Here is a 13,603-nt window from a genome sequence, read left to right as displayed (position 1 = left end):
ACTATGCATACAGATAATAAATGAGGGAGCCAGGATTCAAACACAGCAGTCTGGCTCCAGAGTCCTTGCTCCTCCAATATCGCTTTTCTACATATTAATTAAAACAGTTATCTGTGATTAATATTAAAATTTAAAACTGTTTCTTTTGGGGGTGTTAGGACTGTTCTTTCCCTGAAACAGTCAATAACAAAGTCAAATGTCAAGTTTTGACAAGACAAATGCAACCACAGCCATGTGGGGGCCATTAAAAACAGTTGAGTTTGTCAGATTCAGAGCTTCAAGTCTCCTTTCTTGACAAGAGGGTAAGTTCTACATTAAATTTTATAACCTTCATAAGACCAAATATCATATTTTTTTAGAATATTGAGAGCTTAACCACCTGCATTTGTAAAATACCATTGATATCATGTTTTCATTAACCATTTCTCAACCTCAGCATCACACTGAGACAGGACTCCCCAGGATTCCTAATTTTTAAGTTTAGTCCAGAGACACTATCATCATCCTGACAACAGGACTTTTCAAAGGGCCACAACATCTAGGTCTTTGACACAAAGGCTCTTGATTTCATGCAATATACCTATTTGTAAAAAATGTTTTCTATAACATGGTCACTTTTTTCCCCCTTTTCTCTTCTCTGGGAAAATTAATGTGCAGAAAGGAAGGCCCAAAGAGTCAAAGGAGGCACAAGTCTCAACACAAGAGTCTTGCCTACACAAACACCAGGTGAACTATTACTCCAACAAACATGTCAAAATAATCTCACCAAAAACCATTTTGTGTGGCCACAGAATTATACCAAATATCTTTCCAGTGCTTTTTAATTAATAGGGTTCCCCTGCAATCCTTTATGGATACAGTTGATTTAAAGTTTGTTATACTGGTAACAAGAACACTAGTGTATTTAGAAGTTTTTCGGGCTAAGTAGCCCCTTTTCTTCTATAATTTGTGCCTTGAATTGAAAAAATACTTCACCTTTCATTCTGTCCTATGTGCTCTATCTACCCTTTCACCATAAATTACAGGAAAACAAACAACAACAACAAAAACAGTGATCTCCTGGGTTGGGAGGGAGATGGAAAGATAAGGAATTCCCTCTCTCATCACTGTCCTCCTAAGTTTCATTTTACTAGACTTCCCTGACAGTCCAGTGGTTAAGACGCCAAGCTTTCACTGCAGAGGGCACGGGTTCAATCCCTGGTCTGGGAACTAAGATCCTTCATGCTGGGCTGCGTGGCCAAAAAATTTTTTGAAAGCTTTAACTTACAAAAAAAATTAAAATTCATGAAATAAAAGTTTTAATTTTCCCCTTCTACCAAAAATTTACAAACACTTCTATGCAAGCACAACCCTTCAAATAAAACTAGTTTGTCCTTTAGGATCCAATTTCTTATGTCCAATATAAGAAGTACATAAAGGCTTATTGTAATGTTTATTACATACTCAATATTTTTTTCTGTGGAAATGATATATGCTTAATCACTGTATCAATGCTGGCAGCTAAGACTTCACCTTTCTGTTAACACACCCTGGAGATTTAAAAAACACTTTATTTAATAAAAGTTAAACATACAAAAACTGAAATTAACACACATCTTAAAAATCACCATCTTCCATTAACAGGAAGACCCTTTTCTATGCATATATTTGGCTTACACTCAACTCAGGATAATTGTGATGTTCACCAACAAATGCTGACAACTTGATCTAGTTAATAAAAATTACAAACTCAGCTACATGAACATAATATACAGGGAAATTATGGTCAGATTAATGCACAAGAAATACAGTAAATTTTTAATGATGAAACATTCAGTACTCTTGTTCATTAATTTAGCCTTGGTTTTTTTTTTTTTACAAAAATAGTATCTACATTGTATACAGGGCTATACATCAGCTTTTTGTTTTCTCATATAAACATTACACATCCAAAAAATGGTACCACTACCATAAGTGAAAAATCAACACAGGAGGAAAGCAAATGTACAAAAAAAAAAAAAAAAAAATTAGAAACGGTAGCTGGTCCTAAATGTGGTTTCTTACATAAAACTAAAATTCAATGAAAAGTATAAAGAGCTGGATCAATTTTAGAGATGGCCTAATAGGCTTAGGAAATGAGTTATGAGAGAAACCTCAAAAAACACTTTGCCATTTACAAATTAACTTACTTTTAGGTTAACTGGGCAACAGCTAGACTTAAGTTGAAGATAAGAAAACAAATGAAGAGTTCTCTTTAGCAGGTTGGTGTTTTGCCTTGATGTTCCAGTGAATTGCTAGAATATGTGGCAAGTTCAAAACATCTGAAAATTCCCAGTTAGAACCTTACAAAATGTATATGCCATCCATTGGGTGGGGGCCTGATACTAGGAAGATCAATAATTCATCTAAATGCTGTATTTACTCAGCATCTATCTAGAAAAATTGCTTTATCCAACAAACTCTGAGGAAACTGGTAGTAGTAATGAAAAAGTTTAAATGAATAGCAGTTATCAAATGCAATTTCTTCAAGTTTCATTCTATTGAAGTCAAACAATGATGACAATGGTATCTTCCTTACTCATCTAACAAATAATTTACCTTTAGAAAAATATAAGGATAAAAAGGTAAATGTAAAGCCCTGCAGAGATGATATCCAACAGTTTTTCTGATTATTGAGGCATCAAATGCCTAACATTGTATTTGGAGGTATCTTGATACTGTGTCATAGGTTTATCAGCAATTCCACAAGTTCCTACTCCAACTTTGCCAGTTACACTCTCAGGTGAAGCAAAAATACTCCTCTTTACCTAGGGGAAATGAAACAAACAATTCTTGATTAGTTTTGGAAAAAATTAAAATTCCAAAATATACCTGTAAGGAAAAGTACATCAAGGGAACTTGAGTTCTCATAAAATCCACTAGTAATACACAACATAAGGCATATGTTAACAAATCAGGTAGGGTTCAATACACTCTAAGTATATTTAAGATAGCAAATAAGTTTTCAAATTTTAGTTTAATAAAAGGAAATAACCTAGATCCTTTGTAATTCCTGATATAAACTCATTCATAGTGCTTCAACTGCAGAGACAGTGGCTAATGGAGATTTTTTCTTTTTTTTTTTCTTTTTTTTTTTTTTTCTTTTTTGGCACACGGGCTTAGTTGCTCCGCGGCATGTGGGATCTTCCTGGAGCTGGGATCGAACCCATGACCTCTGCATTGGCAGGCGGATTCTTAACCACTGCGCCACCTGGGAAGCCCTGGAGATTTTTTCAATAAGTCAAAATGAAGATTAAAGAGGATTCTGAATTCAGGATCCAGTTACTATTTTTTTTTAAATCTATGAACCTCCTTTTACATTTTAAAGTTATTTAATGACAGTTGCACTTTGCAAATTTACAAAGTATGATGAAAGGATTTACTAACCTGGCCTTTTTTGTTTTTAGAATAGGCTCTGTTGTTAAACTGTTGCCATTTCACCTTCTGGTCCTCTCTTTCTTGCTCAAGTTCTTTTATTCTCTGTGCTTTTTTCAAAGCTTTCTTCTTTTTATATTCCCGCTGCTGGGCAATCATTTCTTTTCTGTGTAGACAGAACAGGTAAATATTAACTCAAATTTTAAAGATGACTTCCTTGGAGAGTATTTAGCAGTGCAACCCCCCCCCCCCCCCGCAACACACAAAGAAACCCCAAACCTAATGAACCTACACACTCTTCCACCCACGAATAAAAGAACTAACATCAATGCCAATCACTCAGAACTACTAAGAAATAAATGTTATTTGAAATATACAGTATCCTTGGAAGCTTTTGAAAGTAACTGTAGTAATCTATTACCCATTTAAATCAAATACTTCAACTATGACTTTTAATTTGCCGTTTACATAGCTTTTGTCAATTGTGTTTTAGAAATAAGATGAGTTTCAACAATAAAAGCTATCAACATTTATCAGTTTTTAAATGGGCAGTTAGCAAGTTGTGATATGCTGCATTTGGAAAAAGTGTATGAAGAGATTCAATGCACATAAAACTATTTCATCTAGATTGGAAGAGCACAGCAGCACAAAGGGAAATCATAGCTAATAATTCTTAAAACAAAAACAACTAAGGTTTTCCAATCAGAGCCTAAAGCTCTCTCAATAATTTCTGCTCAGTTAACACTGACTTCTCACCAAAAGGATGAAGAAAGAGGTCTTTAAAAATGAGGCAATGTGATCTAGACTCCTCTGTATCATATAATCACTTCCATGAAGTGTGGTTTTTATTACACAAATATCAGAGACTAAAAATAGAAACGTTATGTTATTTTACAATCTGATTTCCTTATTAGGATGTGTAAATCAAATGTTATTTTAATAGATGATATAATTTTCCCAATTCAAATATATTTATGTAGCAACTTAAAGGTCTGAAGACTCCTGACAAATCCAAAGGAGAGCAAACTGTGGCAAATACGCAGAAGTTAACTATTCGGTTGGCCAAAAAATTTGTTCCGGTTTTCCCATAACATCTTATGGAAAAACCTGAACAAACTTTTTAGCCAACACAATAAAAATTGTTAACTCTATCTCTTAAATACCTCTCAAACTATACACGGCTCCATCCTTACTGATATTCCCTGGGTTCAGGTCACAATCATCTTACACCCAGATGACAGCAGTAGCTGCCTTCTCTCTGCTGCCAGTAATCATTCAAAAGCTCAAATCTGAACACATCAAATCCTCTCTACTTGAACTGTATCACTGGCTTTCAAGCTCTTTATGATCTGGCCTCTACCTCTCTAACCTCTTCTCTTGTCAAACAACTCACCCTCCAGCCCCAAGTTTTTACCAAAGCAATTTGTTACCTCTATGTTCCCACCTTGTTTTCTTTTTTAAATGTAAATATTTACTGAGTGAAATCTTACTACAAGTCAAGAACTGTGCTACATGTTTTACTCATGCTATCATTTAATCCTTACAACCCCATAATGGAAATAACTATTGTTCCTGTTTTACAGATGAGGAAATAGAAGTTATACAGCTTGCCCAAGATCATAACCTACTAGCTCATTAACGGCTAACACCTGTTCTTTTCAAATCTCAGTTTACACATCATTTCCTCAAAGAAATTTGCCCTGAGGACTAAAATGCAGTTTAGGAACCTTTCCTTTGTTCCCTAAAAGTACCCACTATGTTCCCTCCATTACTTCTACACTTTATTATTAAAGTTCTTCTTTAAACATGTGTTTGTTCTTTAGACTATAAACTCAGTTAAGACAAGGCCTAATTTGGTGTTCGTTGCTGTGGTGGAACCCAGAACCTCGTTTAGTAAGGAGTACTGGGTTGGCCAAAAAGTTCGTTCAGGTTTTTCTGTAAGACATTACGAATATTACAAACTTTCTGGCCAACCCAATACACAGTATCCTCTTAATAAATATTTATTAAATGCCTAAGTGGGCATTTAATAAATGTCTTCACTTTACCTAGGCATACATACATAGACAATGTTGACCATACATTGCTAATCTTCGAAATAATGGTAAACAGTATAACTTTCTTACCCTAATCTAGCCTGCATAGATTCTGCAGACACCTCAAATACTCAAATGGGGAAAATTACAATTGAAATGCTAAAGTCAGTCACTTACTTTGACATGGGTTTGTTGCCACTGTCCTCCTTTGCCTTCCTTCCTTCTTCTACAGGCTTCAGGTTCAACAGTGGAGTCACTTCAGCATTGCCATAGCCAGCAAAAGTGATTGCAGCAGTGCCGTTTTCTTCATCTATCTCCTCAATCTCCGCTTCATAACACCTGTAAAGATATCATGGCTGTAAGCAGGTGAGTAAAGGTTTAGTACTCAGCCTACAAGACTTATACTGCAGTGATTCAACTATCAAATGTGTCTAAAATGAAACTTCTATGATCAAATGTCCTTTTGGCAAAGATAATACAGAAGAGTGGCTGGAGTTAGCCATCTGTTTTTAGAAAAGGAAGTCCTAATCAAAATACTGCCAGGGAAGTCTCTTACATGTCTACTAAAAGCGCTTTAGTCAATCTCTTTGAGAAAAGATACTTCTTATAAGGAATACTTTCAGTGTATGTGCTTCACAGAAGTATATGATAGCTAACCATTACTAAATTTTCAATTCAAGGAAAAAAGAATTTAGACTTCTAAAAAAATATCCATTCATATTCCTCTACTTTCATGTTTATTTCCGCTAGGATCCAAGCCATTCTTCTGCCCTAAAACTTAACCTAAAGCTAAAAACTAAACTGTATTAAAGGTAACCACCCAAGAATCAAATTGGTTCTGTAAGTCATACTGGCTATATAGAAAGATTGAAATACAGTAGTTCAAGCTGAATAAAATCACCTTACCATTGTACTTTACTATTTCATGTTATAGTTACAGTTTTTTCTACACTTACTGTCCATCTTCACTCCAGATTGCCATACACTTGTCTCCTACTTTCCATGAATGAGTGGGCTGAGTACAAGCAAAACTGTCTGAACTTGCCAGAGTTTCAGAAGGCTGAGTTGACAGAAGGTCTTTGGTTAGTTCTATAACTTCCTAAAAAGGAAAAACAAAAATCATTAACATTATTTTTATAATTCACATTGTCACTTACTTTCAACAAGCAAGTTCTTTCAGTTTTTGATAACAGCTCTCATACCATATAGCACTCATTAAGTACTTTACACATATTTATTTGCAGTTCATAACAATACAATGATGTAGATACTGTGATTATCCCCATGTAGAAACTGTGATACAATATTTTACACAGTGGTGCTGGGATTTACACCCCAGCAGTTGCCTTTCAATTTAATTAACCTCAAATAATAACAGAAATAGGGTAGACTTGAATTTACACTGTACATTATATTTAAGCACCTATTTTAACTGCATAGATCTCTCTATAGAAGAGAAACAGTCAACTGTAAGTCAAAAAATAGATTCAAGATCACTTTTATCTCGCATTGTCACATATATTTCATGCAACTGTACTTTTTACAGGACATTGCCTGGCAGTAGTATCAACTGTCTCAGGTGCGCTCACCCCTCAAAAAAACCCCCCAAACACTTGAAGCAGCCTTGTTAATATATTCCTGCTTATACACATTTCTACTAAAATACTGTAGGCATATAAAAAAAACCAGTAGTTTTTCTATTCATTTATTATAAAACTTATGCCATCTGGGTAAGGGTAAGCAAATTACCAAGTCAGATTTAAAATATTCCAAAACCTTAATGTTAAACACATTAGCACAGCTTCATTTAAAAGGAAAAAGTAAAATAAATGTAACACACACAGACAAAACCTTTCTGTGTGGCAAATATATTTTCTAACTCAGGCTTACACTTACTGACTTCATTCAAAGGTGTTTGGTAGGGTTGATTAAAAAACTTAAGAAAAAAAAAAAAAACCTTAAGAAATAGAACAAATTGATAGATTCCACTACTGATCAGCTATATTTTTACTTTGATGGAGACTCATATTATGCATCACCTTATCTGATTTATTTTAAGAACCTGCATACCTGTTCCTCTGCTGTTGCATACAAAATACCTTAAACATCACACTGTATGTTTTGGGAGAAAACTAGCAGTTATACTCTGTATTGAGTTTCTTCTGGCTCCCACTGAGGTTTTATAATAGTAGTTCTGATTCAATAGCCAAGAAAGTTAAATATTACTTCTCTCCTAAAGATTTTAAATCTTCCTGGCTATTTCTTAAAAACATATATTTGAGCCTTAAAAAAAAAAAAAAATTAAAGCCCTTGGAGAAAGATCAATTTTATGAATTACAAAAACTAGAAGGCTAAGATTTAAGTTAAAAATTCAGTAGATTAATATCTTTAATGAAGTTTTATTAGGTGCCAAATAGCCATTTAAATACTTTTTAATTAGAACAATCCTTTGCAAATAAGCAAAGAACCACCAAATAAATAGATCATATACTACACAAAGAAGGAGAGTAAATTATCCAGTCACGTTTTTAATTAACCACTTTTAGGGCCAGGAATGTAATCCAATAAGCCTGACTCAAGAGCCCATACAATCCCTATCATTAAATAATTCCATATAACTAGGGATTATTTAACTGCTAAAGCACAAACATGAAGTCTGCGTTTGTAAGTCTCAAGATTTAGAACTCTACTTCTCTTAGAATAAAACGTCTTCCCACTATATTTTCATAAGGAAATACATTTTCACCAAAGAAAAGGGTCCTGAAAAGCTGTGCATGTTATAATTTCCAGAGTCCTGTACTGAAATGATACTTTAAAAAATCCGGAGCATTTATCTCTAGCTGTCTTTTCACTTTGCCATGTTTTACATACCCCTCCCAACAACTATGAAGACCCTTCTAAATGTTTTCTTTTTCTTCACATGTGTATATGGACCAAAGTATTAGAGAAACTATTTTATGTATGAGGGAGTTCTTAAAGGTACATACCATTAATTACTTTTCCTCCCCCAAGTCTGAGTTCTGAAACTGCTCCTTCACTGACAGATGGGCAGCAGTTACAGTAACCGGCAATTCCAGGAAGCATCAGATGTTGTGATCTACTATCAGCAGGTCAAAGGGGGTGCACTCAAGCACTCTGCTTCCTGAAGGAAGGTGTTTCGGGGATGCAGAGAGCCACTGTAATATATGAGACAAGTGACTTGACCCCTGCCTCCTTTAGAACCAGTTTATTCAGCAAAACAGCCTAATAAATTGATTATTTTTTGTGATCATCACAGACTGCCTCGGGAGCTAGTCAACTGGCTAGCCTGGATTTTACTAAACCCACTTCTTTTAAGTGAAAAAAGAAAGGCAATTAGGACTTCAGTAGATTAATTTGCTGCCTGTTGAGTAACTTTATATTGAAAGACAGTACATAAAGAGACAAACGTGAAGCCTTACAGGCAAAATGAAAATCACTGGAAAAAATGCAGAAAGCATTTTGCATAAATGAAAGGGCAAACAAATTCTTAACCAGAGTGAGGATATTCCATAAAAGGAACACAAAAAAATAAAGGAGGCCATAAACTCAATCATCAGTCTGAACAGACTTTTCAGCAAATATAAAAGGCAGAATTAAATATCAATGGCACAAGGTATATCCCAGAAAGCAGAGAAGGAAAAGGATTTTTTCTTAATGACAAAATAGAAGCTGTAGCTGTAGTCAGTGGAGATAATTACTAGATGGAAGCAGATACTTTCCAGAATTTTATCTAAACTTAAATGATGCCTTCTATCTTTGAGTAGTTTTCAGTTCAAAACAAACCTGTTTCTAGTAACCAAAATGACCTTTTTTCCATGACAGAATAAGAGGAAAAGAATCCGAGGTCAAGACTGGTCAGGAAAAACATTCTCTATTATTGCTAACTGAAGTGTTAGAACTTATGCCTCTAAATCCATGGCATCTGATATGGTAGTCACATATGGCTACTTAATTAAATTAAAAATTCAGTTCTTTGGCCATCCTAGTCTTATTCCAAATATTTGACAGCTACATGTGGCTAGTGGCTATAATATTGCACAGCAGATACAGAACATTTCCATCACCACAGAAAGTTCTACTGGGCAATGCTTTTCCAAATGGTTACAGAAAGGAGGACATTTTACAGATAAACAACCCCCAGGCCATTATTAACTGAACCAACCCTAAGTAAACCATTTACCTGGTTACTACAATGCCTACCACAATGGTCTCTCTCTCTCAGTAGCACTTCCACTATAGATCATGTCCTAATAAGACAATTCTGCCCAGAGTGTGACAATGTATTCTATAAATACTATAATAAAAAGACCTCATAATAATGCTTTCAATCTTCACTCCCAACTCCGTCCTCCACCACTTCCACAGATACTCCTCCCTCCTACTGCCCAGGAAGCAATATATACAACACTGGCAGACGATGTTTTATTTTCTTCAAAGAAAAAAAGGACTGCTTTCAAGTTGGTTTAAAAAAAAAGAGGGAGCGAGAGATGGGGCATGTCAGGCTCTCTCACTGAGACAAGCAGAAAGTTGGCCTCAGAGTGGGAGAAACTGCTCCCAAAACATCTTTTTCTTATCGACTGGCTCCCTGAAATCCACTGGCCTGACTTTTACATATTAAAGAGAAGCCCTGGTTTTTGTGTTTTTTAAAAAATAACATACTACTGCAACTTCATGAAAGTCTATCCTAAATCCAGAATTTGAACCTGAAAATAGTTAACTCATCTTAATTATGCCCAGGTGAGCTCTTTAGGAATCCTGAATCTGGACCCCATTTCAAATAAATTTCATTTGTTTGCAGTTCTAACATTCCTAAAATATTAATAATTTTAATGGGCAAGAGAATGATATAAAGGGAGGGAAAGGATTACTTAGGATGAAGATGATTCAAGTTTTCTCTTGAATCAATGAACACAGACCATCTAATCAAAACACCTTTTAAAACTTTCCAAAAAATCAGGTTTAGAATTTTAAGTTCACAAATTTGCTAAGATGAAAAGTCATACATATTTACAAATATCACATATGGTGTTTTTATTAATCAACTTAGTGTTCTGAGAAATAACAGATATTTACTATTATGGCTTTATGTTTGTCTTGAAACTCCAGAGCAAGTTTTAAAAAGCAGGTTTCATACTTACTGCTCTTCCATGACAAAAAGAACAAATTAGATCTCCTTTTCAGATAGATTTGGTTTAATTTCAAGTTCCTAACAACTGTCAACAACTACATGTAAAACCTAACCTTAAGTTCAAATATTATGTAACATTTACACAAACAACAAGCATCTCTTCAGGTATTTTTATTTGTTTTCAACACAAGCTAGCTTTGTTACACACACACACACACACAATCTCTGGCGCGCCTGCTCTATTTCATTTTCAAAGAATCTTATGGCATTAAAAAGAATCTTAGTCAGGTTATATTTTCCTCCTTTAATTTTAGTTACCCTTTGAACTAAAATTCCTTTTCCAGGTCTTTAAAAACAAAGTGCTATTCATTGTAAAGTTATATGTACCTCTTTCTCTAGAAGATCTGACAGTGACTTCTAAAATTAACTCTTATTTTTAAAAATTATATGAGCATGCAAGGTTGACTTAACAAGGAACAATGCTTCAATCATTTTGATGTACACAAACTGAGAAAGCAACCTTACTCCTAGAAGCCATGTACATCTATGTGCACACACGCTTATACACACAAGGGGTGTAAAGAGGAAAAGCACTCCCTCTAAAAGGTGTTCTAGATATCCAAAGATTCTAAATAGATCATTTACAAAACACAGAAACATTCTTTTCAAGCAATGTAACTATAAGTGTCCCCTGATACTTACTTGTAAATCTTTCTTTAATTTTAGCAAATCTTCATTTTCTCCATTTCCAGACAGTGCAGCTTCAACTTGCTGGAGTTGAGCTTTGTAGCTTGCCAGTTGCTTTGCTAGATCCTCTGACATCTGAGGAAAATAAAAAGAGTAAGGTCATGAAAACTGGAACCAAAAAAACCATAAAAAATAATTTTCCCTGTCTGCCTGGATTAACCCTTACCGATTTTGCTCCCAACTCCTTATCATAATCCGTGGCGGTGTAATTTATCACTACTACTTTACTTTCAGTTCAGAGAAAAGCTATGAGCCAAACACAAGCTTCAAGTATTCTGATAATTATAAACATGTCAAACAAACTCCATATAGAAACAGAAAACAAGAGCTATGAGGAAAAAGAATTTCTAATTGTCTTTAAACTCCTGTAACAGGCAAGGTACTGTGTTAAACAAGCTCAATTAGCAGGACTTAAATCTTCACCAAAAAAAAAGGCACTAAACTGCTCAAACAGTTGAGGCTTCCGATTTTTAAGCACTAAAAAAATACTTCCAAAACCAAACATAAGTGGCTTTTGGATTAACTACACAAAAACACTCTCTCCGCGAGAGCTATTCAATTAATACGAGGGTGTTTAGAAACTTCTCCAGAGCAAAAATCTTTCACCCACTTAAATACTGCCGATGCATTTTCTACAGTAAAAGACACAGTACAGATATCCTCCTATTTAGGCAAGCTAAGGAACGTGCCTTTGACCAAATCCGGCTGGTTCTCCTCCCGAAAATAAGATAGGAGAGAATTCTTTCTCGCTTTATTAGCACACACACGGGGTTTCCAAGGACCCGTCTGCCTTACGCTCCCCGTCCAACCACAGCCCAAGAGCCTGGAAGGACTCCAAAAGGGTTAGAGCCGGCCAGGCTGCTCTCCTTCAGTCACCCAACACCTCAAAGCCCGCCACAACTTGCTCGACCATTTCAGACGTCGAAATTCAAACAGCTTCCAAGGAAACTGAAAACACGAACGGAGCAGAGGACCCTGGAGCCGGAGCTCCCCCTGCAAACAGGCTCCGCAAGGAGAGGCCCAGAGCGTCCTTAAGATGCCTCCCGCGTCCCAATCCCTCTCGCTGGGTTCCCGCGGCTAGCCCAACCCCGTCCGAGGCCGCTCATGGCTCAACTCTAGGTGGAAGAGAAGGCCGGCGTGCCTAACACTCTGGCCAGCGCCCGGGCCTCTCCAGCGCGGCCCGCTCCTCGGCCTCAGGCCTCCACTTCAACTCGGGAGAGGCCGAGGCCCGGCGAGGCCTTCCTTTCACCCTCATCGCGTTTGTTACCTTGTGTGGGGTTGGGGGTGTGGCGGCGGGAAGGGGTCGGGGCAAATGAGCCCAGCGGTGGGAGCGACAGAGGCAACAGCAGGAAAAATCTCCGCGGCGACAACTAGACGACTCGGTTCGGGAAAAAAACACCTCACTGGGCGGTGAGCGGGAGAGGACTAAAGCCGGGCACTGGAAAGAGGAATAGAAGAGGCTGGTTGAAGCCTCGCGAGAGGTTAAAAATCCTCGCGAGACGTCGCTTGACTCACGTGATTCGTACGCCCTCTAGGCCGCCGGCCCTTAATCACGTTAGGGGAGTGAAGTGGCGTGGGGGCGGGGGGAGATTCGTAAGGAGGAAATGACGTAATGGGATGCGCCAGGCGCCGGATGTAGGTTTGTCTTATCTTAGTTCCGGCTCCGAGTGAGGATCCGCTGGGTTGTTATTTCAGGGGTGTGTAGTGTTCGGCCCTTCCTGATGTTCCCAGGGTGCTGGGTGGTGGCAGGAACGGGGTTTCATACAGCATTCATACTAGCGGTTTGTTCTCAGAGTGTGGTCCCGGTACTATCAGCATTGCCTGGTTGTTGGTTTTTTTTTTACAGTAATTTATAATTTACTATAAATAAAATAATTTAAATACAAATTATCAACACCCACCTCAGACCTTTGAATGAGAAACTCTGAGGATGGGCTCAGGAACCTGTTTCAACAAGTCTTCCAGGTGATACCGATGTCAAGTTTGAGAACTACCGCTTCATAGAATAATAAAAAGTCTTAGTGGCGGCAAGAAGTGATTAGATTGCGGCAGAACCTATTGGAGAGCAGATTGGTTATTTAAAACCTAATTTGACTTTTCCAGGGCGATAACCCAATCTGTGGAGCCGCTCTAGGAGTCGGAGCTGTGGTATCCCTGCCTCTTCCATTTCCCGTTGCAAACAATAAAGGTCGTTCGTACAGTTAAAAAAAAAGGGAGGGGGCGGGGATAAAAAAGCAAAGAAAAACCTATTTTGTTAGCACTTACTGGTTTTAATTAA

General features: G+C 36.9%; 1 protein-coding gene across 2 annotated transcripts; it reads right to left on the bottom strand.

The window, feature by feature from the left end:
* Window positions 1–2,456: 2,456 nt before the first annotated feature.
* SMNDC1 (survival motor neuron domain containing 1) lies at window positions 2,457–12,792 on the bottom strand. Of its 2 annotated transcripts, XM_057737295.1 has the most exons (7): window positions 12,593–12,608; window positions 11,281–11,400; window positions 8,417–8,605; window positions 6,386–6,528; window positions 5,607–5,768; window positions 3,406–3,559; window positions 2,457–2,786 (listed from the first exon to the last, which is right to left on the bottom strand). In XM_057737295.1, the coding sequence occupies exons 3-7, from the start codon at window positions 8,417–8,419 to the stop codon at window positions 2,649–2,651; spliced, it is 600 nt and encodes a 199-aa protein (XP_057593278.1). In that variant the 5' UTR covers window positions 8,420–8,605; window positions 11,281–11,400; window positions 12,593–12,608; the 3' UTR covers window positions 2,457–2,648. The 2 variants fall into 2 exon arrangements, with proteins under 2 accessions (XP_057593278.1, XP_057593277.1); XM_057737294.1 differs by lacking the exon at window positions 8,417–8,605 and having other exon boundaries at window positions 12,593–12,792.
* Between the last annotated feature and the right edge of the window lie 811 nt (window positions 12,793–13,603).

The sequence above is a fragment of the Hippopotamus amphibius genome, chromosome 5, assembly GCF_030028045.1.
Source record: "Hippopotamus amphibius kiboko isolate mHipAmp2 chromosome 5, mHipAmp2.hap2, whole genome shotgun sequence".
Classification (NCBI taxonomy): Eukaryota; Metazoa; Chordata; class Mammalia; order Artiodactyla; family Hippopotamidae; genus Hippopotamus; species Hippopotamus amphibius.
This window is presented reverse-complemented; position numbering and strand designations above follow the sequence as displayed.